This window comes from Procambarus clarkii, chromosome 5 (assembly GCF_040958095.1).
Source record: "Procambarus clarkii isolate CNS0578487 chromosome 5, FALCON_Pclarkii_2.0, whole genome shotgun sequence".
Taxonomy (NCBI): Eukaryota; Metazoa; Arthropoda; class Malacostraca; order Decapoda; family Cambaridae; genus Procambarus; species Procambarus clarkii.
The window spans coordinates 40,044,810-40,068,217 of record NC_091154.1 but is presented as its reverse complement, the minus strand read 5'-3'; the positions used below and the strand labels follow the sequence as shown (position 1 = coordinate 40,068,217).

Here is a 23,408-nt window from a genome sequence, read left to right as displayed (position 1 = left end):
GTACTGTACTATGGCACTCACTGTAGGTTGGTACTGTACTCTGGCACTCACTGTTGGTTGGTACTGTACTCTGGCACTCACTGCTGGTAGGTACTGCACTCTGGCACTCATTGCAGGTTGGTACTGTACTCTGACACTCACTGCAGGTTGGTACTGTACTCTGACACTCACTGCAGGCAGATATAGTACTCTGGAACTCATTGCAGGCAGATATAGTACACTGGAACTCACTGCAGGCAGATATAGTACACTGGCACTCACCGTATATACGTGTATATACTTAAATATCTTCGTGACCTGTTTTAATAAGTTAAAATGACCTGAGTTTATGTATGGCTGTTACTCTCAGCTGTATGGAGGTGTATGGAAGAATAGGGTGGGAAGGTGTGGGTGGAATGGCGGGTGGGAGGACAGGTCTGGACGGGTTAGGATGACAGGAACAGGAGGGAAACCAAGTGATTGGTCTCCGACCTCGTGCCTAATAGAGACGGGGCCCACAATCTTGGGAGGGAAGGTGTTGGGTGATGGTTTGTATAAGTGATGGTAACAATCAACCCTCCTCCAAGATGGCTTGTCCGAATGTTGATGTCCAAGATGTCCAGTGATCACGGGGGGATGCGGTCAAATTTTTTTCGATCACGAGGATAGGATACCTGCTTGGTGGGGTTCTGGGAGGTCTTCTACTGGCCAAGCCCGGCTCGAGGCCAGGCTTGACTTGATATCCTCAGTAACACGGGAGTAGATCAAGCACTTGCCTAGCTCCAAGTTCATACCGGCCTGTCTGAAAGGTCTATAATGACTCGACATTCAACAGTGTAGTGTGTGAAATCCTGACCCAGTTCTTGCTGACAGAGTGTGCACCCGGAGTGCTCAGGACTGCGAGACCCGTCACCTGCAGCCACCTGCCACAAGTAACGGTAACTTAACCTGATCCTGGCAACCACTACGTCACACTGTCTGCCGTAGGGTATCTTTTTATTGTTAGCATTTACCTACATGGTTGTTTATGCAGGAACCGTAGACAATATGAAGAGTTACGCATGTCTGCCAATGGTTAGCAGTGTAATACTAAAATTCCCCATCTCGCAGGATGGTTAGGAATACAGGGCCATTTTTTTTTTATTAACATATTAGGTACATCTGCATTAGTGCAGCTACCCTAGACTATATGAAGTGGAGTACAGTGTGTCAAAAAAGCTAACTAGGGGATGCTAAGAAATCCCCATCACACAGGATGCTTAGTCATACAGAGGCATGTGATAAGCGGTCTGCACTGGCAGACTCCGGATGCATTTTGAGGATATTAACAACACAAGATTGAGTAAGGCAGCAGTGGTAATACAAGTCCCCATCTCGCAGGATGGTTAGTCATACAGAGCCATGTGTTTAATAGCCTGCACTGGCAAATTTTGGGTATACTGTGAGGATATCTTCAAGAATACGAGAGTGAATAAAGTAATTGCAAAGCTCCAGGTACCTCATGCCAACTGGTCTGAAAGGTCTAATAACTGGGCATTCAGTGATGTAGTGCGGGAGATCATGCCATAGTTCCTGCTCACAGAGTTTGCAACTGGAGTGCTCAGGATTGGGAGACCCGTCACCTGCAGCCACCTGCCACAGGTAACGGTAACCCAACCTGATCCTTGCAACCACTGTGTCGCACAGTCTAGTAGACGTTTTGTGCTGTCTATAGATGTAGGTTTCAGATCTGAACAAATCATAGCTTTTTATACTAGTACTTTCAGGTCGTTGGGAGTCAGTAAGTTCTTTCCTATCAGATCTGAATGTTTGGACCAATACAGTTTTGACAGCAGAGATGGGGATACCTAGATCTAATTCAACTTCAAACTTGTTACACGCTAATTTGGCTGTAATGTCTGTCTCATTATGATGGGTTATATTTATGTGTGAAGGTATCCATACAAAGGAGATTCGAGACAATATGAGGCAATACAGGGAGTGCATTTTTTTTTTTTTTTTATTAAGTTATGAGGTACATCTGCATTAGTGCAGCTACCCTAGACTATATGAAGTGGAGTACAGTGTGTCAAAAAAAGCTAACTAGGTGATGCTATAAAATCCCCATCACACAGGATGGTTAGTCATACAGAGGCATGTGATTAGCGGTCTGCACTGGCAGACTCCGGATGCATTTTGAGGATATCAACAACACAAGATTGAATAAGGTAGCAGTGGTAATACAAGTCCCCATCTCGCAGGATGGTTAGTCATACAGGGCCATGTGTTTAATAGCCTGCACTGGCAAATTTTGGGTATACTGTATTGGAATTGCTGCATTAAACTCTACGGAATTCTAGTTCCATTTTTTATTTACTCTGGTATGGGGGAGTAAGGTGAGAGTAGCATGACAGGCGAGTTCCCCCAGCACAGTCTGCTGGGCTCCCGACTCGTCTGGCCCAGTCCTGCGTCAGGTATTAATGACCGTACGAATATATATTTTCTTGGTTCTTCGTATTTTATCGAGTTTCTGACCAGGCGGAAGTGGTCGGTCGTCAAATTAAGGACACTTCAAGTTTCATCTTGCATAGCTTTAGCGACTCCAAGTCCGACCTCCGAGCCCCTTGGGGTCCAGAGCCCTGGGTTCTGACCCCTGGGGTCCAGACCATCGGGTTCTGACCCCTGGGGTCCAGACCATCGGGTTCTGACCCCTGGGGTCCAGACCATCGGGTTCTGACCCCTGGGGTCCAGACCATCGGGTTCAGGCTAGCTGGTCCAAATCCTGGGCTCCTCATTCGTCACTGACTACGCTATCTTGCTGAAGGGCCTCCGAGTCTCACGGAGGGAGAGGAGCATCAGGGAGATGACACAGATGAGATGAAGTGGACCTTCAGGAATCATAGACAAGGAGACTGACCAAGAATAGAAGATAAATTGTGGAGGATTGAAGCGAGAGGGAAGGGAGTTCGACTCGAGGAAGGAAAGCTGAGGGGGGAAAGGGAAGGAGCGTGGCCTGAATGGAAGGGATGGGAGCATGAGTGGAAAGGAAGGGATTGTGAGAGGGGAGGGATGAGGGGACGAGAGTGACCCACTTGGGGCTCGCTAAACCTTGTGGTAATTAATCTCTGGCCAACCTAACAAATATTGTGATGATGAGACACACGCGCGTGTGTGTGTGGGGGGGGGGGGTCGTGTAACTGTGTTTGTATTAACTTTATTTGTCTGAAGGACACAGCTTCAGCTCTTGGACTCTGCCTTTCCTGCCGTCAATGTCTAATGCTGTGACTTTAAACTATTCAATGTTTCTGTGTTCATTTGTTTCACAAGCTTTCATTCATGGCTTATTGTTCTATCGGTATTCAGTGTGAATATATCCAGTTTTTTTTGTTTTGTTTTTGCTTCCTGTCAATTACGCTATGTATTTCATATGACTCTGTCATGTCTCCTTCCTCTTTGCTCTTTCCTAGCGACGTTAGGTCCAGCTCTCTCAGCTTTCTCCATGCTCCATTCTTTGCAATTCTGGGACGAGCCTCGTTAGAAACATCGGTAGAGGGAGCCGGTCGGCCGAGCGGACAGCACGCTGGACTTGTGATCCTGTGGTCCTGGGTTCGATCCCAGGCGCCGGCGAGAAACAATGGGCAGTGTTTCTTTCACTCTATGCCCCTGTTACCTAGCAGTAAAATAGGTACCTGGGTGTTAGTCAGCTGTCACGGGCTGCTTCCTGGGGGTGGAGGCCTGGTCGAAGACCGGGCCGCCGGGACACTAAAAAAAAAAAAGCCCCGAAATTATCTCAACATAACCTCATGATACTGGAGTTATAGTCTGTTCCAATGTCATAACCTTGCTCTCAGTGGTACTGAACTCTAGTAGCCATTTCTCGGACCAACTGCACGTTTTGTAAGTCATCTTCGAGTAGTTGATTATTCTTATATGTCTCGAGTCTTATCATTCATTTTGCATCGTCTGTGATCATCGATATATACAGGACTTGTCCTTTGTAGTTTGGTCGTTAACATAAATGAGAAATAGTGCAGGTCCTGGTATAGATGCTTCAGGGACTCTTCGTATTGCTTACTCTACGCCAGCGGCACTTTTCGGCCCCCTCACTCTCACTCTCTGAGTCCTGCCTCTCAGGTACTCTCGCACCTATTTCGCCCTGAGGGAGTCACACTGATGGAGGGAGGGAGGGAGGGAGCCACACTGATGGAGGGCGGACGCCACCAGCTGACGATGGATATCTTGATGGAGGAGAAAGAATAAGGGAGTGGATATTAAATTTCAACGAGGGTAGTGGGGTCACAGCATGCCTAGTGGGAGGGAGGGAGGGAGGGCATGAGAGAAAGAGGAAAATAAGGGTGGAAGGGTGTCAAAGCGTGAGGTAGGGAGAGAGAGAGAGAGAGAGAGAGAGAGAGAGAGAGAGAGAGAGAGAGAGAGAGAGAGAGAGAGAGAGAGAGAGAGAGAGAGAGAGAGAGAGAGAGAGAGAGAATCAGGATGTGAGAGGTGAGAGTGCTTACTTACCACTAACTACGAGGGAGTGAGGTAGGGTGTGAGAAGTAAGGTGTGAGGGAGAAAGTGAGGAAGGGGGGGGAAATAGGGAGGGAGAGAGAGAGTGAGGGAAGGGGGGAAGAGGGAGGGAAGTATTGGGTACTGCCGGCGGACAAGTCTATCTAAACTGCAGGGAAAAACACCTGGGAGAATTTATCAGGTGGCGGGACTCCACTTGCTGGGCCTTCCTTCCCGCCTCCCGCCTCCCGCGGGGTAAAAAATAGTCGCTAAGGAGGAGCAAGACGCAAGGAAAAAAAAAAGAGACACGTCGGGGGGATGATATTGGAAAAGTTCCCGATCAGAAATCTTTATCATCAGCTCTGCTAGTAAGTCACCGGGGGAAAGTTTTCCTCGGCTGTTTTGTATTAACTTATATTAAAAAATTCCCCAGATCAAGAGCACAGAGAGAGAGAGAGAGAGAGAGAGATAGCGCGTAAATTATGTAACAAAATATCGGCAAAATTTCCCCGGTGTGGCAACGTGGGCCGTAACTTGGGTAGAGAACAGAGCTGCCGACACCAGTACGGTGGGCGGCCAGCAAGGGCGCACGCCCCCGCCCCTCGCGCCACGCCACTCACGCCCCTAGTGCCTCCTGCTGCACGGTCCGCCAGGCCTCCAGGCCCGCCTGGCACCCCACCCGTCAAGCTTTATTACAGCCGGAGATAGGGGACAAATTCGCCCGTTCTCCCGGGGTGGGTTAGGGCTTGGAAGGGGGGGGCCCTGGCAGTTGGGTGCAATCTGGCGCAACCTCTAATGTGCGCGCCCGACACCGCCGCCAGGCTCAAGTGGCCGGCCACACGCGGGACTTCGCTCGCGCGCGCGGGAGATGGGTGAGGGGGGGGGGGGCACACGCGCGCGACCTCGCGTGTGGCCCGTGATCTCGTGAGGTAGTGAGGCGTGCAGATATGACGCGCGAAGGAAGGGAACGAAGTGAGGTAAAAGAGTGAGAGGAGGTGAGGGAGCGGGGCGGGTTGACGCGGGTGAGTGTGTAGGCCGTAATGACGGAGAGCGGCGGGTCCTGCGGGTCCTGCGGGTGGTGGCGGGTCCTGCGGGTGGTGGCGGGTCCTGCGGGTGGTGGCGGGTCCTGCGGGTCTTGCGGGTGGTGGCGGGTCCTGCGGGTGGTGGCGGGTCCTGCAAATGAGGGTAGTAGCAGGGGTGGTGGCAGGGTGGCCAGTGAACATGGCAAGATGGGAGGGAGGTAGAGGATGGGTTGTGGGAGAGGGTGGAGCATGGGTTGTGGGAGAGGGTGGAGCATGGGTTGTGGGAGAGGGTGGAGCATGGGTTGTGGGAGAGGGTGGAGCATGGGTTGTGGGAGAGGGTGGAGCATGGGTTGTGGGAGAGGGGGAGGTTCCTCACCCACGTATTCCTGTACATATGATCTCCCAGGGGCTCCCCCCAGCCCTCTGCGCCGCCACCTCTCACTACACAAACTCTCTCCCACTCAATCCCCAATCCCTCTCTCCCTCTCCCTCCCTTTCATTACTTTCTTTTGCTTAGCCTGCCAGCCACCCACCAGCCACCCACCAGCCACCCACCAGCCACCTGCCACCCACCTGCCACCCACCTGCCACCCTCCAGCCACCCACCTGCCACCACACAGCCACACACCAGGCACCACACAGCCACCCACCAGCCACCCACCAGCCACCCACCAGCCACCAACCAGCCACCCACCAGCCACCACACAGCCACACACCAGGCACCACACAGCCACCCACCAGCCACCCACCAGCCACCTGCCACCCACCAGCCACCAACCAGCCACCCACCAGCCACCCACCCACCAACCAGCCACCAACCAGCCACCCACCAGCCACCCACCCACCAACCAGCCACCAACCAGCCACCCACCAGCCACCCACCCACCAACCAGCCAGCCACCATCCAGCCACCATCCAGCCACCAACCAGCCACCAGCCAGCCACCAGCCAACCACCAACCAGCCATCAACCAGCCAGCCACCATCCAGCCACCAACCAGCCACCACCCACCAGCCACCACACAGCCACACACCAGGCACCTACCAGCCACCCACCAGCCACCCACCAGCCACCACACAGCCACCCACCAGCCACCACACAGCCACACACCAAGCACCTACCAGCCACCCACCAGCCACCCACCAGCCACCCACCAGCCACCCACCAGCCACCCACCAGCCACCCACCAGCCACCTGCCACCCACCTGCCACCCTCCAGCCACCCACCTGCCACCACACAGCCACACACCAGGCACCTACCAGCCACCACACAGCCACCCACCAGCCACCCACCAGCCACCCACCAGCCACCCACCAGCCACCACACAGCCACACACCAGGCACCACACAGCCACACACCAGACACCACACAGCCACCCACCAGCCACCCACCAGCCACCTGCCACCCACCAGCCACCCACCAGCCACCACACAGCCACACACCAGGCACCTGCCACCCACCAGCCACCCACCAGCCACCACACAGCCACACACCAGGCACCACACAGCCACCCACCAGCCACCCACCTGCCACCCACCAGCCACCCACCAGCCACCACACAGCCACCCACCAGCCACCTGCCACCCACCTGCCACCCTCCAGCCACCCACCTGCCACCACACAGCCACACACCAGGCACCTACCAGCCACCCACCAGCCACCACACAGCCACCCACCAGCCACCCACCAGCCACCACACAGCCACACACCAGGCACCACACAGCCACACACCAGGCACCACACAGCCACCCACCAGCCACCCACCAGCCACCTGCCACCCACCAGCCACCCACCAGCCACCACACAGCCACCCACCAGCCACCTGCCACCCACCAGCCACCCACCAGCCACCACACAGCCACACACCAGGCACCTACCAGCCACCACACAGCCACACACCAGGCACCTGCCACCTACCAGCCACCCACCAGCCACCTCACAGCCACACACCAGGCACCTACCAGCCACCCACCAGCCACCCACCAGCCACCACACAGCCACCCACCAGCCACCCATCAGCCAGCCACCAGACAGCCACCCACCAGCCACCCACCAGCCACCTGCCACCCACCAGCCACCCACCAGCCACCACACAGCCACACACCAGGCACCCACCAGCCACCCACCAGCCACCCACCAGCCACCACACAGCCACACACCAGGCACCACACAGCCACACACCAGGCACCACACAGCCACCCACCAGCCACCCACCAGCCACCTGCCACCCACCAGCCACCCACCAGCCACCACACAGCCACCCACCAGCCACCTGCCACCCACCAGCCACCCACCAGCCACCACACAGCCACACACCAGGCACCTACCAGCCACCACACAGCCACACACCAGGCACCTGCCACCTACCAGCCACCCACCAGCCACCTCACAGCCACACACCAGGCACCTACCAGCCACCCACCAGCCACCCACCAGCCACCACACAGCCACCCACCAGCCACCCATCAGCCAGCCACCAGACAGCCACCCACCAGCCACCCACCAGCCACCTGCCACCCACCAGCCACCCACCAGCCACCACACAGCCACACACCAGGCACCCACCAGCCACCCACCAGCCACCACACAGCCACACACCAGGCACCTACCAGCCACCCACAAGCCACCACACAGCCACACACCAGGCACCTACCAGCCACCCACCAGCCACCACACAGCCACCCACCAGCCACCCATCAGCCAGCCACCACACAGCCACCCACCAGCCACCCACCAGCCACCTGCTACCCACCAGCCACCCACCAGCCACCACACAGCCACCCACCAGCCACCCACCAGCCACCCACCAGCCACCACACAGCCACCCACCAGCCACCCACCAGCCACCCACCAGCCACCCACCAGCCACCACACAGCCACCCATCAGCCACCTACCAGCCACCCACCAGCCACCACACAGCCACCCACCAGCCACCCACCAGCCACCACACAGCCACACACCAGGCACCCACCAGCCACCCACCAGCCACCACACAGCCACCCACCAGCCACCCACCAGCCACCCACCAGCCACCCACCAGCCACCCACCAGCCACCCACCAGCCACCTGCTACCCACCAGCCACCCACCAGCCACCACACAGCCACCACACAGCCACCCACCAGCCACCCACCAGCCACCCACCAGCCACACACCAGCCACACACCAGCCACCCACCAGCCACCACACAACCACCCACCAGCCACCACACAGCCACCCACCAGCCACCACACAGCCACCCACCAGCCACCACACAGCCACCCACCAGCCACCACACAGCCACCCACCAGCCACCACACAGCCACCCACCAGCCACCACACAGCCACCCATCAGCCAGCCATGATAGCTGAACAGGAAATGAGAAATTTCACAACAGGTGTTTGCTTCAGGTCTCGTGAGTTAGTCCGAGTATGACGCCCCTGCTGGTGTACCACAGCCTGCTGGTGGTGTACCACAGCCTGCTGGTGGTGTGCCACAGCCTGCTGGTGGTGTACCACAGCCTGCTGGTGGTGTACCACAGCCTGCTGGTGGTGTACCACAGCCTGCTGCTGGTGGTGTACCACAGCCTGCTGCTGGTGGTGTACCACAGCCTGCTGCTGGTGGTGTACCACAGCCTGCTGCTGGTGGTGTACCACAGCCTGCTGCTGGTGGTGTACCACAGCCTGCTGCTGGTGGTGTACCACAGCCTGCTGCTGGTGGTGTACCACAGCCTGCTGTTGCTGGTGTACCACAGCCTGCTGCTGGTGGTGTACCACAGCCTGCTGCTGGTGGTGTACCACAGCCTGCTGCTGCTGGTGTACCACAGCCTGCTGCTGCTGGTGTACCACAGCCTGCTGCTGGTGGTGTACCACAGCCTGCTGCTGCTGGTGTACCACAGCCTGCTGGTGGTGTATCACAGCCTGCTGCTGGTGTACCACAGCCTGCTGCTGCTGGTGTACCACAGCCTGCTGCTGCTGGTGTACCACAGCCTGCTGCTGCTGGTGTACCACAGCCTGCTGCTACTGGTGTACCACAGCCTGCTGCTGCTGGTGTACCACAGCCTGCTGGTGGTGTACCACAGCCTGCTGCTGGTGGTGTACCACAGCCTGCTGCTGGTGGTGTACCACAGCCTGCTGCTGCTGGTGTACCACAGCCTGCTGGTGGTGTACCACAGCCTGCTGCTGGTGGTGTACCACAGCCTGCTGCTGCTGGTGTACCACAGCCTGCTGCTGCTGGTGTACCACAGCCTGCTGCTGGTGGTGTACCACAGCCTGCTGCTGGTGGTGTACCACAGCCTGCTGCTGCTGGTGTACCACAGCCTGCTGGTGGTGCACCACAGCCTGCTGCTGGTGGTGTACCACAGCCTGCTGCTGGTGGTGTACCACAGCCTGCTGCTGCTGGTGTACCACAGCCTGCTGCTGCTGGTGTACCACAGCCTGCTGGTGGTGTACCACAGCCTGCTGGTGGTGTACCACAGCCTGCTGCTGGTGGTGTACCACAGCCTGCTGCTGGTGGTGTACCACAGCCTGCTGCTGGTGGTGTACCACAGCCTGCTGCTGCTGGTGTACCACAGCCTGCTGGTGGTGTACCACAGCCTGCTGCTGGTGGTGTACCACAGCCTGCTGCTGGTGGTGTACCACAGCCTGCTGCTGGTGGTGTACCACAGCCTGCTGCTGGTGGTGTACCACAGCCTGCTGCTACTGGTGTACCACAGCCTGCTGCTGCTGGTGTACCACAGCCTGCTGGTGGTGTACCACAGCCTGCTGCTGGTGGTGTACCACAGCCTGCTGCTGGTGGTGTACCACAGCCTGCTGCTGCTGGTGTACCACAGCCTGCTGGTGGTGTACCACAGCCTGCTGCTGGTGGTGTACCACAGCCTGCTGCTGGTGTACCACAGCCTGCTGGTGGTGTACCACAGCCTGCTGGTGGTGTACCACAGCCTGCTGCTGCTGGTGTACCACAGCCTGCTGCTGCTGGTGTACCACAGCCTGCTGCTGGTGTACCACAGCCTGCTGGTGGTGTACCACAGCCTGCTGCTGGTGTACCACAGCCTGCTGGTGGTGTACCACAGCCTGCTGCTGGTGTACCGCCTGTGAGGAAGGAATAACCTGTTGGCTGCAGGGGGCGACTCTCCCACCACGTCTCGGAGAGCTGGTAACAGAATTAATGGCAATTACGTAATAGCAGCTACAGAATCATTCCCCACTCTCCCTCTCAGCTCCACTCTCCCTCTCAGCCCCACTCTCCCTCTCAGCCCACTCTCCCTCTCAGCCCCACTCTCCCTCTCAGCCCACTCTCCCTCTCAGCCCCACTCTCCCTCTCAGCCCACTCTCCCTCTCAGCCCCACTCTCCCTCTCAGCCCCACTCTCTCAGCCCCACTCTCCCTCTCAGCCCACTCTCCCTCTCAGCCCCACTCTCCCTCTCAGCCCCACTCTCTCAGCCCCACTCTCCCTCTCAACCCCACTGCAGTACAATCGAGAATGTTGGCTGAGGTTCTGGGGTACACAGGAAGGGGTTGGCTTGCGGGGGGCGGGTATTTTGATTTACCATTGAAGAATATCCTGAGCTGTGTTTACTAATGAAAATATTGTTATTGTGTTTAGAGCCGGTGAAGCATTTCCCCGCTGCTGGTGATGGATGACCCACTCCCTCCTGCACTACTATTAATGGTCAAAACTTTGCCGGGCTCTAAAGAAAGAGAGAGAGAGAGAGAGAGAGAGAGAGAGAGAGAGAGAGAGAGAGAGAGAGAGAGAGAGAGAGAGAGAGAGAGAGAGAGAGAGAGAGAGGGGAGGGAGAGGGAGGCCTGGCAGGCAGGCAGGCAGGCAGGCAGGCAGGCGGGCAGGCGGGAAGGCAGGCGGGCGGGCAGGCAGGCAGGCAGGCGGTCAGGCAGGCAGGTAGACAGACAGGCAGGCAGGCAGGCGGGCAGGCAGGCGGGCAGGCAGGCGGGCGGGCAGGCAGGCAGGCAGGCGGGCAGGCGGTCAGGCAGGCAGGTAGACAGACAGGCAGGCAGGCAGGCGGGTAGGCAGGCGGGCAGGCAGGCGGGCGGGCAGGCAGGCAGGCAGGCAGGCAGGCAGGCGGTCAGGCAGGCAGGTAGACAGACAGGCAGGCAGGCAGGCGGGCAGGCAGGCGGGCAGGCAGGCGGGCGGGCAGGCAGGCAGGCAGGCGGGCAGGCGGGCAGGCAGGCGGGCGGGCAGGCAGCATGTCAGTGTCACACTGGGCAGTAGGGATGACCTCTCGACGAAAGGTCACATAAAAGTGGAGGTAAAGCGTTGCAGTAATATTGATGGAGACGCCTGGCACCGGAAATGGAAGCCGGAGGCACGGAATTGCTGGTTTCTCTCCGTCATAACAGATGTTGCAGCCAGGGATGGCAGCCGTGCCACTCTGGAATGGGAATGGCAGCCCCTTGCCACTCTGGAATGGGAATGGCAGCCCCGTGCCACTCTGGAATGGGAATGGCAGCCCCGTGCCACTCTGGAAAGGGAATGGCAGCCCCGTGCCACTCTGGAAAGGGAATGGCAGCCCTGTGCCACTCTGGAATGGGAATGGCAGCCCCCGTGCCACTCTGGAATGGGAATGGCAGCCCCGTGCCACTCTGGAATGGGAATGGCAGCCCCCGTGCCACTCTGGAAAGGGAATGACAACGATGGTGACGATATTGTGATGTGATAACGGCGTTACACTTTCATGCGGTTCCTGGGGCCCTGCAGGTATACATGTTGCTCCTTGGAGTGACTCCTTGAGTGTAAGGAGTCTCCTTCCTGTTGCTGCTGGTGGTGGTGGTGGTGGTGATGGTGCGTATGACTCCTCCTGCCCTCCCCCAGCAGCGGCCCGCCTCCCTGCCAACCCGTTATTTCTCATTACCTTCCCTTGGACCAGCCAACGTCCCACGCCAGAAAGCTGGAATCCTCCAGGAATTACGTCTGTCGAGGAACGAGGAACCTGGAATTGCTCCGCCCACCTCCTGGGGGTGATCCAGAGGGGGGGGGAAGGGGGAGCGTGTAGTATAGGGGATGATGATAATGAATCTGGGGAGATATGAGTGAGGATGGTGATGGTGAGCATTATGATAACAGTGCCACCTCACCTTCCTCTCTTCAGACCCGAGTCACCACACTCGCCCTAATCCTTAACCACGGCTGATCTGTATTTACGTGTCTCCTCGTTGTCCTGAATTAATGCTGCGGTGTGTATAACTCACTGGTTAAGTGGCTAGAGAGGGTTCACTCTACACTTCACACAATACAGACGGTGCGGTCCGAGCACACGGTATAGACAGGCCAGACTCACAGTATTGACGGGTTACAGCTAGAGAAGTACAGCTACTGTCCTCCAGTAGGGCCTCGGTTCATATATATATATGTAGAGTACAGTCTCGTGTTGAACTACAGTGAACTGTGGACAGTGTTGGACGGAAGGCCAACTCTCACAGTACCGTATGAAGACGTGCGACGGCCTACACATGCTCTCATACACACTCTCGTGGTCAAATACATAACTTGCCAGCTTGTGCTGTTGTAGGTGCAGCTGTGCTCTATGCTGGCCCCTTCAGCTGTCCGGCTCCCAGTGCCCTTAAACCAGAGATGTGGATTTATTTAGTAAGGTCTATTATGTTGCCTACTGCTAGGCTTCGGGAGTGTATAAATGTCTTTGGTTAAATAAAGAGCAGTTTGCGACTTGGTACCGCCGCTGCTCATCGTTTAAATGGGACCAGTAACGAGAGGTCATTCTCCCCTTCACCCCATACGCGAATAATTGTCTGTCAATTCAACGAGATTTCAATGTTATTGCTCATGACTGAAGTTAGTGATGAAGAGGTGCGGAGTCCGTCACTGCACGTCACCTGTGTGAGTCTTGTGTGGGAGCTGGGCGAGGAGCAGTGTCCTCAGTCATCACTGCTCAGACGTAGTGTCCCCAGGCGCAGCTCGTACACTCCTCAGATTCCATCGGCCTCTTCAAGAGTCGAGTTAACGTTCTCGATAGTCAAGGTGTGACGTGAGTACCAGTCTGTCTCCGGTGTCTTCGTGGCCACAACCTCTCCTCACGGGACTCTTCTTTCTCATGGTTCTCACTAAGAGGAAATTACTTCTACTCCTCAGACCTCCAATAACTTGTGGTCGTATTCTCACGTAACAAGTGGCATAAAGTCCAACTCTTCACCTGGCCAAAGCACTTGTTTGTTGTCGTCATGACGACAACGGTGGCGCCGAATTGCTTCTCCTTGCTCGTTGGCCGTCAACAACGACTTGTTACAAGCAGTAGTGTACTCCTGCAGGGCTTCACACAACCCTACCGTAACGAGCTGATAACGTAACGTGGTAACGTGGTAACGTGGTCACAGCCTCAGCTGTCAACGAAGCTTCAGTTGCTCACTATTGATGGATGACATGCATGATAGCAACAGAGAGTCCAGCACTATTGAATCCATTCCGATAACTCTCTAAAGGTCGCCAAAGAGGGTCAGAGTGCAATGTAAAGGCACCAATGAGAAATCTTTCTGAAAATAATCTCAGCTAATTTGGCCCTATTGTGGTGGACGCCTCCCTGGCTAATGAGAGCCCCGCCAACCTGACTATACAGTTGCCTGCAACGCTTGTACAGTGTCGAGCAACGCAGGGAAGGTGCTGGGACGTCCTCTACCACAAGAGCGACCGTGTTCCACAGTCTTCCCGGCTTGGCGCCTTATTCTGATAATTACATAGTTACCCCCCAAGAGCGTCCACAAGCAGCGCAACAGAGGCGCTGGAACATCATAACCGGTAAGCCGTCGGCTCCAAGAGCCATTGGAACACACACTACCGAAGAGCAGCAACATGAAAAGAGCGGGAACTTGCCCCGTGCCTAAGAGCGACCACCAACACCACCAGAATTAAAATGACTAAAATATACCCAACTGCTAGGAACGTCTAGTAACTGGCCAGAAGCAGTTTATTATTATTATTATTATTCCACACATTTACAATACTAACCAGCACATATACATTTTCTTCTGTCCCCCATGGACGGGGTTAGAGACCTGCTAAGCAGCAGCAGCAGTGGCAGGAGATGAGCTGGAACACCCACACCACACCAAGAACGACGAGTCTGGAGCTAATCTGGAGCATGGAAGAGCTCTGGGGATCAATGTTTGGAACGTCGCCCCGTGTGGCCGCCTCTCCTGATTATGATGGCAGGAGGGCAGCCCTGGGGGAGGCAGCCACTGCTCACGACACAGGCACCAGAGGAGGCGTCAGGCAAGACCTGGAGGGCTGCAGGGGGACGGCTGGGGTACCGGCGGGGAGGGCTGCAGACGCGGAGGGGAGGGGCTGGGGTATCGGCGGGGAGGGGCTGGGCAGACATCGCAGAAGGGAGCGATGAGGACGTGGCCGAGGAAAGAGGGAGTCTGACACAAGCAGCAGAAACTAAAATAAGAGCGTGTATACAGGGCGCAGAGACAACAAAATGTTCCTTCTGAGCCGCGTGGAGTGAGTGCCTGGAGGGAGGCGTGCTGGCCGACCTGGGGCACCCCCCCCCCCTCCATCCCTCCTCTCACCCCTCCAAGTGCACTACCCAGTGGCCACCACCTGGCCCTTCCTCACATGACGGAGAGACAGGGTACAGGCTGGGGTCAGAGACAGGGTACAGGCTGGGGTCAGAGAGACAGGGGTACAGGCTGGGGGTCAGAGAGACAGGGTACAGGCTGGGGTCAGAGAGACAGGGTACAGGCTGGGGTCAGAGAGAGACAGGGTACAGGCTGGGGTCAGAGAGAGACAGGGTGCAGGCTGGGGTCAGAGAGAGACAGGGTACAGGCTGGGGTCAGAGAGACAGGGGTACAGGCTGGGGGTCAGAGACAGGGTACAGGCTGGGGTCAGAGAGACAGGGTACAGGCTGGGGTCAGAGAGACAGGGTACAGGCTGGGGTCAGAGAGACATATTGCAGGCTGGGGTCAGAGAGACAGGGTACAGGCTGGGGTCAGAGAGACAGGGTACAGGCTGGGATCAGAGAGACATATTGCAGGCTGGGGTCAGAGAGACAGGGTACAGGCTGGGGTCAGAGAGACAGGGTACAGGCTGGGGTCAGAGAGACAGGGTACAGGCTGGGGTCAGAGAGACAGGGTACAGGCTGGGGTCAGAGAGACATATTGCAGGCTGGGGTCAGAGAGACAGGGTACAGGCTGGGGTCAGAGAGACAGGGTACAGGCTGGGGTCAGAGAGACAGGGTACAGGCTGGGGTCAGAGAGACATATTGCAGGCTGGGGTCAGAGAGACAGGGTACAGGCTGGGGTCAGAGAGACAGGGTACAGGCTGGGGTCAGAGAGACAGGGTACAGGCTGGGGTCAGAGAGACATATTGCAGGCTGGGGTCAGAGAGACAGGGTACAGGCTGGGGTCAGAGAGACAGGCTACAGGCTGGGGTCAGAGAGACAGGCTACAGGCTGGGGTCAGCCTACACTGACCTCTTAAACACCATAAACGATTTAGGTGAAGGTGTTGAGAGTTAAAAATTTCGTGCTGAAATTGACGGCAATTAGAATTAAAACAATAATGTTGCGAATATTGTTATAATAATCTTCTATAACATGAGTATAGAAGAGACAGACCGAGGACGTCGCTCACGCGTCACTTCTTCGGCGTCCGTCACAACTTGGCCTTAAACCTGCAACTTGAAGAACCCGCATCTTCCAGGAGCTCTTAAGACGTTACATAACTTCCGGTAACTCCCGTTGCTTAAGGATCCCCCCCCTTAAGATGGGGGGGGGTCCCATCGACCCCCTTATCCCCTTCCTGGAGGGAGAACAACGCGGAGAGGAGAAAGGGGGGAGGGGGGCTGGGGGGAGTCAAGTAATGAAGGTAGAGCTTTTAGCTGGAGTATTGACACTATCAACAGCTGGTGGTGGCAGTGTGTTCTCTGCTTCACCCCCTCACTCTCACCTTCTCCCTGGCTCGCTCTCTCTCACTTACCCCCTACGTCACTCTCCCCCTTGTCTCACTCTCACTTTCCCTCCCACCCCACCTTACCCTCACCGTGGCTCACCTTCACACTGCCTCTACCTCACCCTTCACCCGCCGAACCCCAGCTGTCTATGAATGAAAAACGGTTTCCACACACACGACTCACACTGATGACGTTCGAACACTTCCGGTACAAGTGCTTCGCTGACGACTTTTGTTCGAACCCCAACACTGTAAATGCTCAGCCCGTCCTCCAAACAAAGATCCAAAAGTGATTCCATGCACCCGCCAAACCCCCTGTTTATGAATGAAAAGAGGTTTACACACGACTCACAACTGCTGACGTTCGAACATATCCGGAACAAGTGCTTCACTGACGAATTTTGTTCGAACCACAACGCTGTAAATGCTTCACCCACGTACTACAAATACAAATAATCGCCAACAGAACCTAAACACCTAACCTAACCTATCCTATGCCTATATATACACAATATGCTAATATATTATAATATTTATTTATACTTGCGAAAATTCCCGTTTTGAATGAACAGCATGTTAAAATTTATGAATGCGTCTGTGGGGTTGACCGCTGGATGTAATGGACTTGAGTCGAGGACGGGTTGTTCACCCACGGGGGTTCACTCCTCCAGCCGCACCTGTGTTGTGTAGTGCGGGGTTCACTGGCTATTTCGTCCGAGTGAAGAATTAATAAAAATCATTTGGCCGTGACAGCGGGGATTACACTGTATCTGCTCTCCAATTAATGACAAAACACCGTCGAGCTGATGTTGATATTGTTGACTTGCAACCAGGTGCGCTGAGCTCAACTTCACTGTTGCCGAACGCTGAGCACATCAAATGTTGCAATAGGGGGGGGGGAGTATTTGCAACACTCACCGATTTATGTTCATCATTACCGAGTTATTGTGGGTTTTTGTGTATTAAACCAGTGTTTTATCAAAGTAATTTAGGTTTGAAGCTGGTGGAAGATTAGCGTTAATTACAGAGGCTCAGGACAACAGGAGGTAAAGCTTTTGTGGCGTTGGGGTGGTCTGGCGGGGGTCTACTCCGACCACCAAACTTAACCTTGCAACCTTTACCCATTTCAACATTTTGTTCAACATGATACACTCTGAATTATCGGAGGGGATACATAGGCGCGAGCATAAGTATACCACACCAGTGCCTGTATTTAGACAGGTATTATATATATATATATATATATATATATATATATATATATATATATATATATATATATATATATATATATATATATATAATATTCTTTAGATTTACAAGCATTAGGACGCCAAACACACGCTAAGGATTTACAAGCATTAGGACGCCAAACACACCCTAAGGATTTACAAGCACTAGGACGCCAAACACACCCTAAGGATTTACAAGCACTAGGACGCCAAACACACTGTGAGGATTTACAAGCATTAGGACGCTGCAGGCATTGTATTAAATTTGTTATCATCTTGTATATTTTATATTAAATAATAACAAGTAATTTTTTTGTACTAAATATTACATTTGTGTTTAATTACGTAATGGATAAACTGACGTGGTTAAGGTCAGGCTTGTTACGTGGTTTGGGAGTATTATAAGATTACTGACTTAAGATTACTGACTTGAGCAGGTACCCTCAATCTGAGATGGCGTGTCTCACCACACACACTTCTCGAAGGTTTACCACGTGTCTGAGACCTCAACCAGGTGCTTACCACGTGTCTGAGACGGGTGTGAGAGGCCCTGGGGACGCGAGCTCGGTACTGGGTGTAGCTGTCTTGCTTCCCTACTTAGTTTTCTTCCCAAGTATCTCAATTTGTGTCTTGCGTTTCTTCGTGAGCACTGCCGCTGTTCTGGTTATTGGCCTATACTTGGGTTCTTGCTCCTGAGTGTGTGTGTGTGTGTGTGTGTGTGTGTGTGTGTGTGTGTGTGTGTGTGTGTGGTAGTTGCGACAGGTAACGATGTTTATCATGTTGTGGAGGAGTGTCGCTGGGCGCGCTCGTCTGGTCCGGGTAAGTAGGGTCTGGTCCACGCTATTAATCATGGCTCCGGTAATTGGACGCGCCGCAAATGGGTCAACAGCGCGGGCTTTACAGCTGTTTCCTCCAACAGGTTATCGCTTTCCTGTTTTTTTTTCCGTTCTCTGTGTTGTGCCAGAGCGCTCGCTGCTCCGTCGCGGCTCTGATGTGTTGGGTCGTCCTCAACACTAACACCCTGGTGATGTTTGTGTGTGTGCACGGGTGCAGGGTGCCTTTGTTCTTCCTGTGTGTGTGTGTGTGTGTGTGTGTGTGTGTGTGTGTGTGTGTGTGTGTGTGTGTGTGTGTGTTGTTACTCTCTATGTGTCATTTTGTGTCTGTTACTTTTGTGTGTAAGCGTGTGTATGTGTATGTTAGCGTGTGTGTATGTTAGCGTGTGTGTGTGTGTGTGTGTGTGTATGTTAGCGTGTGTGTGTGTGTATATGGGTGTATTAGTTTGTATGTGTGCATCAGGACTTACCTAATAATATCTCCCGAACATTCATATCTTACCTTGCAGAGTTTGCAGGACCGAGTTTTATCTCCTGGTCTCTGTTTTCCCAGCTGTTGCTTGTCTCGTGTAATCAATTGTTAAAACTGAATTGAAGTCGCCTCTACTGTCTTCTGAAAGATACTGAAGTCACCTTCTAGGTGACATGCTTCTAGGTGATATGCTCCCTTAAGTGCCATTATTCACACTGACGTAACATTCGCTCGCAGGATGAGTGACGCTGAGTAACAAGCTCGGCCCTCAGAGCTGACACAAAAACTAAAGGTTTTATACCCTCCCCGTCGCTAACCAGCTTGTTTAGTTCCCAGGCATATAATTGTATTACTACTGGTAAAACCTACACGTCCTGTCTCTCTTTTTTCCAGAGTATTTTGTATGTCTGGATTATGACCTCTTCTCTGTTTTTCTATCTTCCGGTTTTTAGATTTAGTCTTGTAGCAAATCTTTTATTCTTTCTAGTGTATATTGTTCATCGTGTCTTCCTACTGGTGATCCCGTCTTCATGACCGTGCACTTATTGGGGTTGAAGTCTAGTAACCATTTCTTCGGTCATGCCTGCAAATCTTGCCTCGTGAAGTGCTAGGGACCAGAAAGCTAGCACGGGTCCTAGCATGGATATACGGCTCCAATAACGACATTTTTTTATAACCTTTAATCCCAACTCGTTGTTACTTTCTATTTCCAGTTTGTTAATGCAGTTGTCCATCCAGTTTGGTAGTGTGTGTTGAAGGGTGTGTTAGTGTGAAGGCACGGAGAGCTTGGCGGTAGTGTGCGGCTTAGTGAGGCTGTACTAAGCTGCACACACTGGCTAGGTCATGCGGGTTGGGGCAGCAGTGTGAGACCATGTACGTGGTCATACCTCTGGTGTGGGTGTGTGTGTGTGTGTACGTGGAGGCCAGCAGAGTACATGGGTGTAGGCAAAGAGTGTAGGTGGGTGTAAGTTGGGACGCGCCAAGAACGAACAAATAATACAGTGTAATACACAGACAATTACAGGAGTGCACGGAAGGGTCTCGCATAGTAAGTGCATCAGCCCTTGCAGTTGATTGGTGTGGTGCTTGCGTAGCCCGGCCTGCACAGTGAGCACCCCGGCTTGTTCACTGTCCCACTGACCTGCACAGTGCCCCCCCTCCCTCCCCCCAAGCCAGCACATTCTCCCTACACTGGTCTGCACAGTGCCCATCCGCCCAGCAGAGTGACTGCAGAAGAGTGCATCAGTCATTAGTACTAGTCTACCCTTGCATCTTGCTTCAGTAGCCAACACTAGGAGCCAGGACGGGCACTGTGCAGGGCGGGGGGACCGTGTGCAGGCTGAGGGTGGGCACTGTAAGCCGTGAGGCACTGTATGTCAGGCGGCACTGTGCAGGCCGGAGGGGGTAATGGGCAGATCGGGGAAAGGACTATGCGGGGCCGCAGGGATCAGACTCTGCAGGTCGGGGGGTGGGGGAGGACTTTGCAGGCCGGGGTGGGGGGTTGGGGGGGCGGCACGGTGCAGGCAGCAGCAGGTCAGAAGCCCATTAATTGGCGGCCTCACCCTCGCCCTACTGTTTACAATGGAGCTGGAGTTGGTGGTATTGCAGGTGCGGCCACGCTCAGAACCGGAGGGTATCGTTCAGGCTTACGGCGGACACGGGTTGCGGGACGATGCATTATGAAGTAGCGGGTGATGGCGTCGAGGGCAGGGCGGTGCATCCACTTGTGGCTCTGCCAGCCGGGTATCGATCCAAAGCGGAATGTTTCGTTCAGGTTGTGGCCGGGGCTCAGGTGGCGGGCGAGCGCTGTGCTCTGCAACGGTCGATCGCCCGCCCGCACCTGATAATCAGCCGAGCACTGCTGATAGCGGCTGGTGATGGTGGCTTTTAGTGCGGCGGGTGTTGATCCGCGGGCTGTCGCCGGCCCCGTCAAGCCGCGCCTCGCCCCGCCCCGCCCCGCCTCGCACCGCCCCGCCTCGCCCCGCCCCGCCCCGCCCCGCCGCGCCTCGCACCGCCCCGGCCAGCCGCACCGTTCCGCCTGTCATGTCCCGCCCCGCCGCGCCCCGCGCCATTCCCCGCCCCGCTCTGCCTTACTCTGCCCCGGCCCGCCTGGCTCCCTCTGCTCATCTCCCTCCCAGCCAGCTGCGCCTCGCCTGCCGCTCCCCTATCATTTCCTACTCCTCCCCTCCCGTCCCTCCTGCACCTCGGGTCTATTGACACGCCCCTCGCCTCCTTTCCAGCTTCGCCCTGCCCCATCCGCCGGACCCCTCCTCGCATTCCCTGCCCTTCTTCACCCTGCCTGCTCCCCGCCCCGCCCCACATGTGGCGCCCCGCCTACTACTCTCCACCCAGCTGGCCACGCCCCACGCCACCTGTCGCGCCCCGCCTACTGCGCCCCACCCCACTTGCCAGACCCCGCCCCTCCCCGCTGTCACCAGCGTCGCCCGTCACCACCTGCTGGGGCCGCCCACACTTTGTGTAACGAGAGTCGCCGCGGCCACCCAGTGGGCCCCCCCCCCCCCGCCCCCTCGCCCCCCCCGCTACACCCGCCCACTTTACTCACCCTCCCCCCTTCCTTCAAAACTCCCGCCCTCACTCCACCTCCCGCCACCACCTTCCACCCCGCCACACACCCACATTATTCCCGCCCTGCTCACACCACTGCCGCCCCGCGCGCTGTTTACCCTGGTGTAGCCCCGGTGTTTGTGCCCCCCCCCCCCCCCGCCCGCATACACCCTCCCACTAACACCCTCATCTACTGTCACTTCCATCCACACACACTCCGCCACCCACACTCTGCCACTCACCCACCCACACTGCCACCCACCCACACTGCCACCCTCCCACCCACCCACTCTGCCACTCACCCACCCACACTGCCACCCACCCACACTGCCACCCTCCCACCCACCCACTCTGCCACCCACCCACCCACTCTGCCACCCACCCACTCTCCCACCCACCCACTCTGCCATCCACCCACCTACCCACTCTGCCACCCTCCCACCCACCCACACTGCCACTCATCCACCCACACTGCCACCCACTCTGCCACCCACCCACCCACTCTGCCACTCTGCCACCCACCCACACTGCCACTCGGCGCACACTCCTCCACCCACACTCACTCTGCCATGCACCTGCATGCCAACCCACCTCCCTGTGGCCCACACCTGTTATAATTACCACACACCTGCCACGTCTCACGTCCGCCACTCGCACACTGTCGCACACACCCGCCTGGACCCTGCTGAGGGCTGCCCTTGCCACACCCTGTGTACCAGCCCCACCCTCCGCCCTGTGTACCAGCCCCACCCTCCACCTTGTATGTTATCACACACACACACACACACACACACACACACACACACACACACACACACACACACACACACACACACACACACACAAACACCTACAGGAACGCTGACAAAGGTCCCTTGCGAGCGCTGTATACATCCTGTGTGGGACCAATTACTGAGTACGCTGCACCAGCATGGAACCCCTCCCCCCAAAGAAGCACCAAATAAAACCAGAAAAATACCCCAAAATTTGCAGCAAGGATTGTTCCTGACCTGAAGGACCAACTATGTTGAAAGACTGAGGGAGCTGAACCTATTACACTGAAGGAAGGAAGGAAGGAAGGAAGGAAGGAAGGAAGGAAGGAAGGAAGGAAGGAAGGAAGGAAGGAAGGAAGGAAGGAAGGAAGGAAGAGTAGAAAAATAATTTGTATGCAATCTGCAATCTTTTTTTGCGCTACCGCTCACAGGATAAGTATGGGGGTGACAACATAATTGGGAACTGGGAAAAGCACATGAGCCACAGGGACGTCAGAAAGAACTGTTAGACTTTTAAGAGTCGTGAACAAGTGGAACGGAGTAGACGAAGATGCTATCGAAGCCATTAGGTCAACACATTAGATGGTCGAAGGGCGGGACTTAAGAAAAGAAATATACTTAACTTGTCAAGCTTAAGCAGGTGAGGACACCCCCTTGCCCCATCCGGTATAATTCCCTTGCCTGCGCATGACGGCTCGTTGTTAATAACGAGGACCTGAGTAACGACTGGATTACCGGCCAGCCAATCATGTGCTCTGTCTTTTATGCGGTCCAATCATAGTCTCCTGTGGGCTTTGTGCCAGATTGTGGCCCTCCCCCCCCCCCCTCGCTCTGAACTGTTGTTGGCCCTGCCCGACCGTCATGGGTGGCTCTCTCTCTCTCTCTCTCTCTCTCTCTCTCTCTCTCTCTCTCTCTCTCTCTCTCTCTCTCTCTCTCTCTCTCTCTCTCTCTCTCTCTCTCTCTCTCTCTCTCTCTCTCTCTCTCTCTCTCTCTCTCAGCCTGGTATAGTTGCCCCTCTCTGATCTCTGTGTCCTCACACCTGGTCACCACCACACCTGGTCACCACCACACCTGGTCACCACCACACCTGGTCACTGCCACACCTGGTCACTGCCACACCTGGTCACCACCACACCTGGTCACTACCACACCTGGTC

The 23,408-nt window shown here is 55.6% G+C and overlaps 1 protein-coding gene across 3 annotated transcripts in view; it reads left to right on the top strand.

Annotated features, from left to right (window-relative positions):
- LOC123763296 (nucleolar protein 4) overlaps positions 1–23,408 on the top strand; it is a 196,722-nt gene that overhangs the window by 117,555 nt on the left and 55,759 nt on the right. Inside the window, exon 1 of one of the 3 annotated variants that reach the window (XM_069301638.1) lies at positions 17,072–17,209. The exons of the other annotated variants lie outside the window; for them this stretch is intronic. Within the exon in view, the coding sequence (XP_069157739.1) occupies positions 17,183–17,209 (27 nt within the window). The 5' untranslated portion in view covers positions 17,072–17,182. Of the gene's footprint in view, positions 1–17,071; positions 17,210–23,408 lie in introns of those variants that run through there. 3 annotated transcript variants of the gene reach the window in all.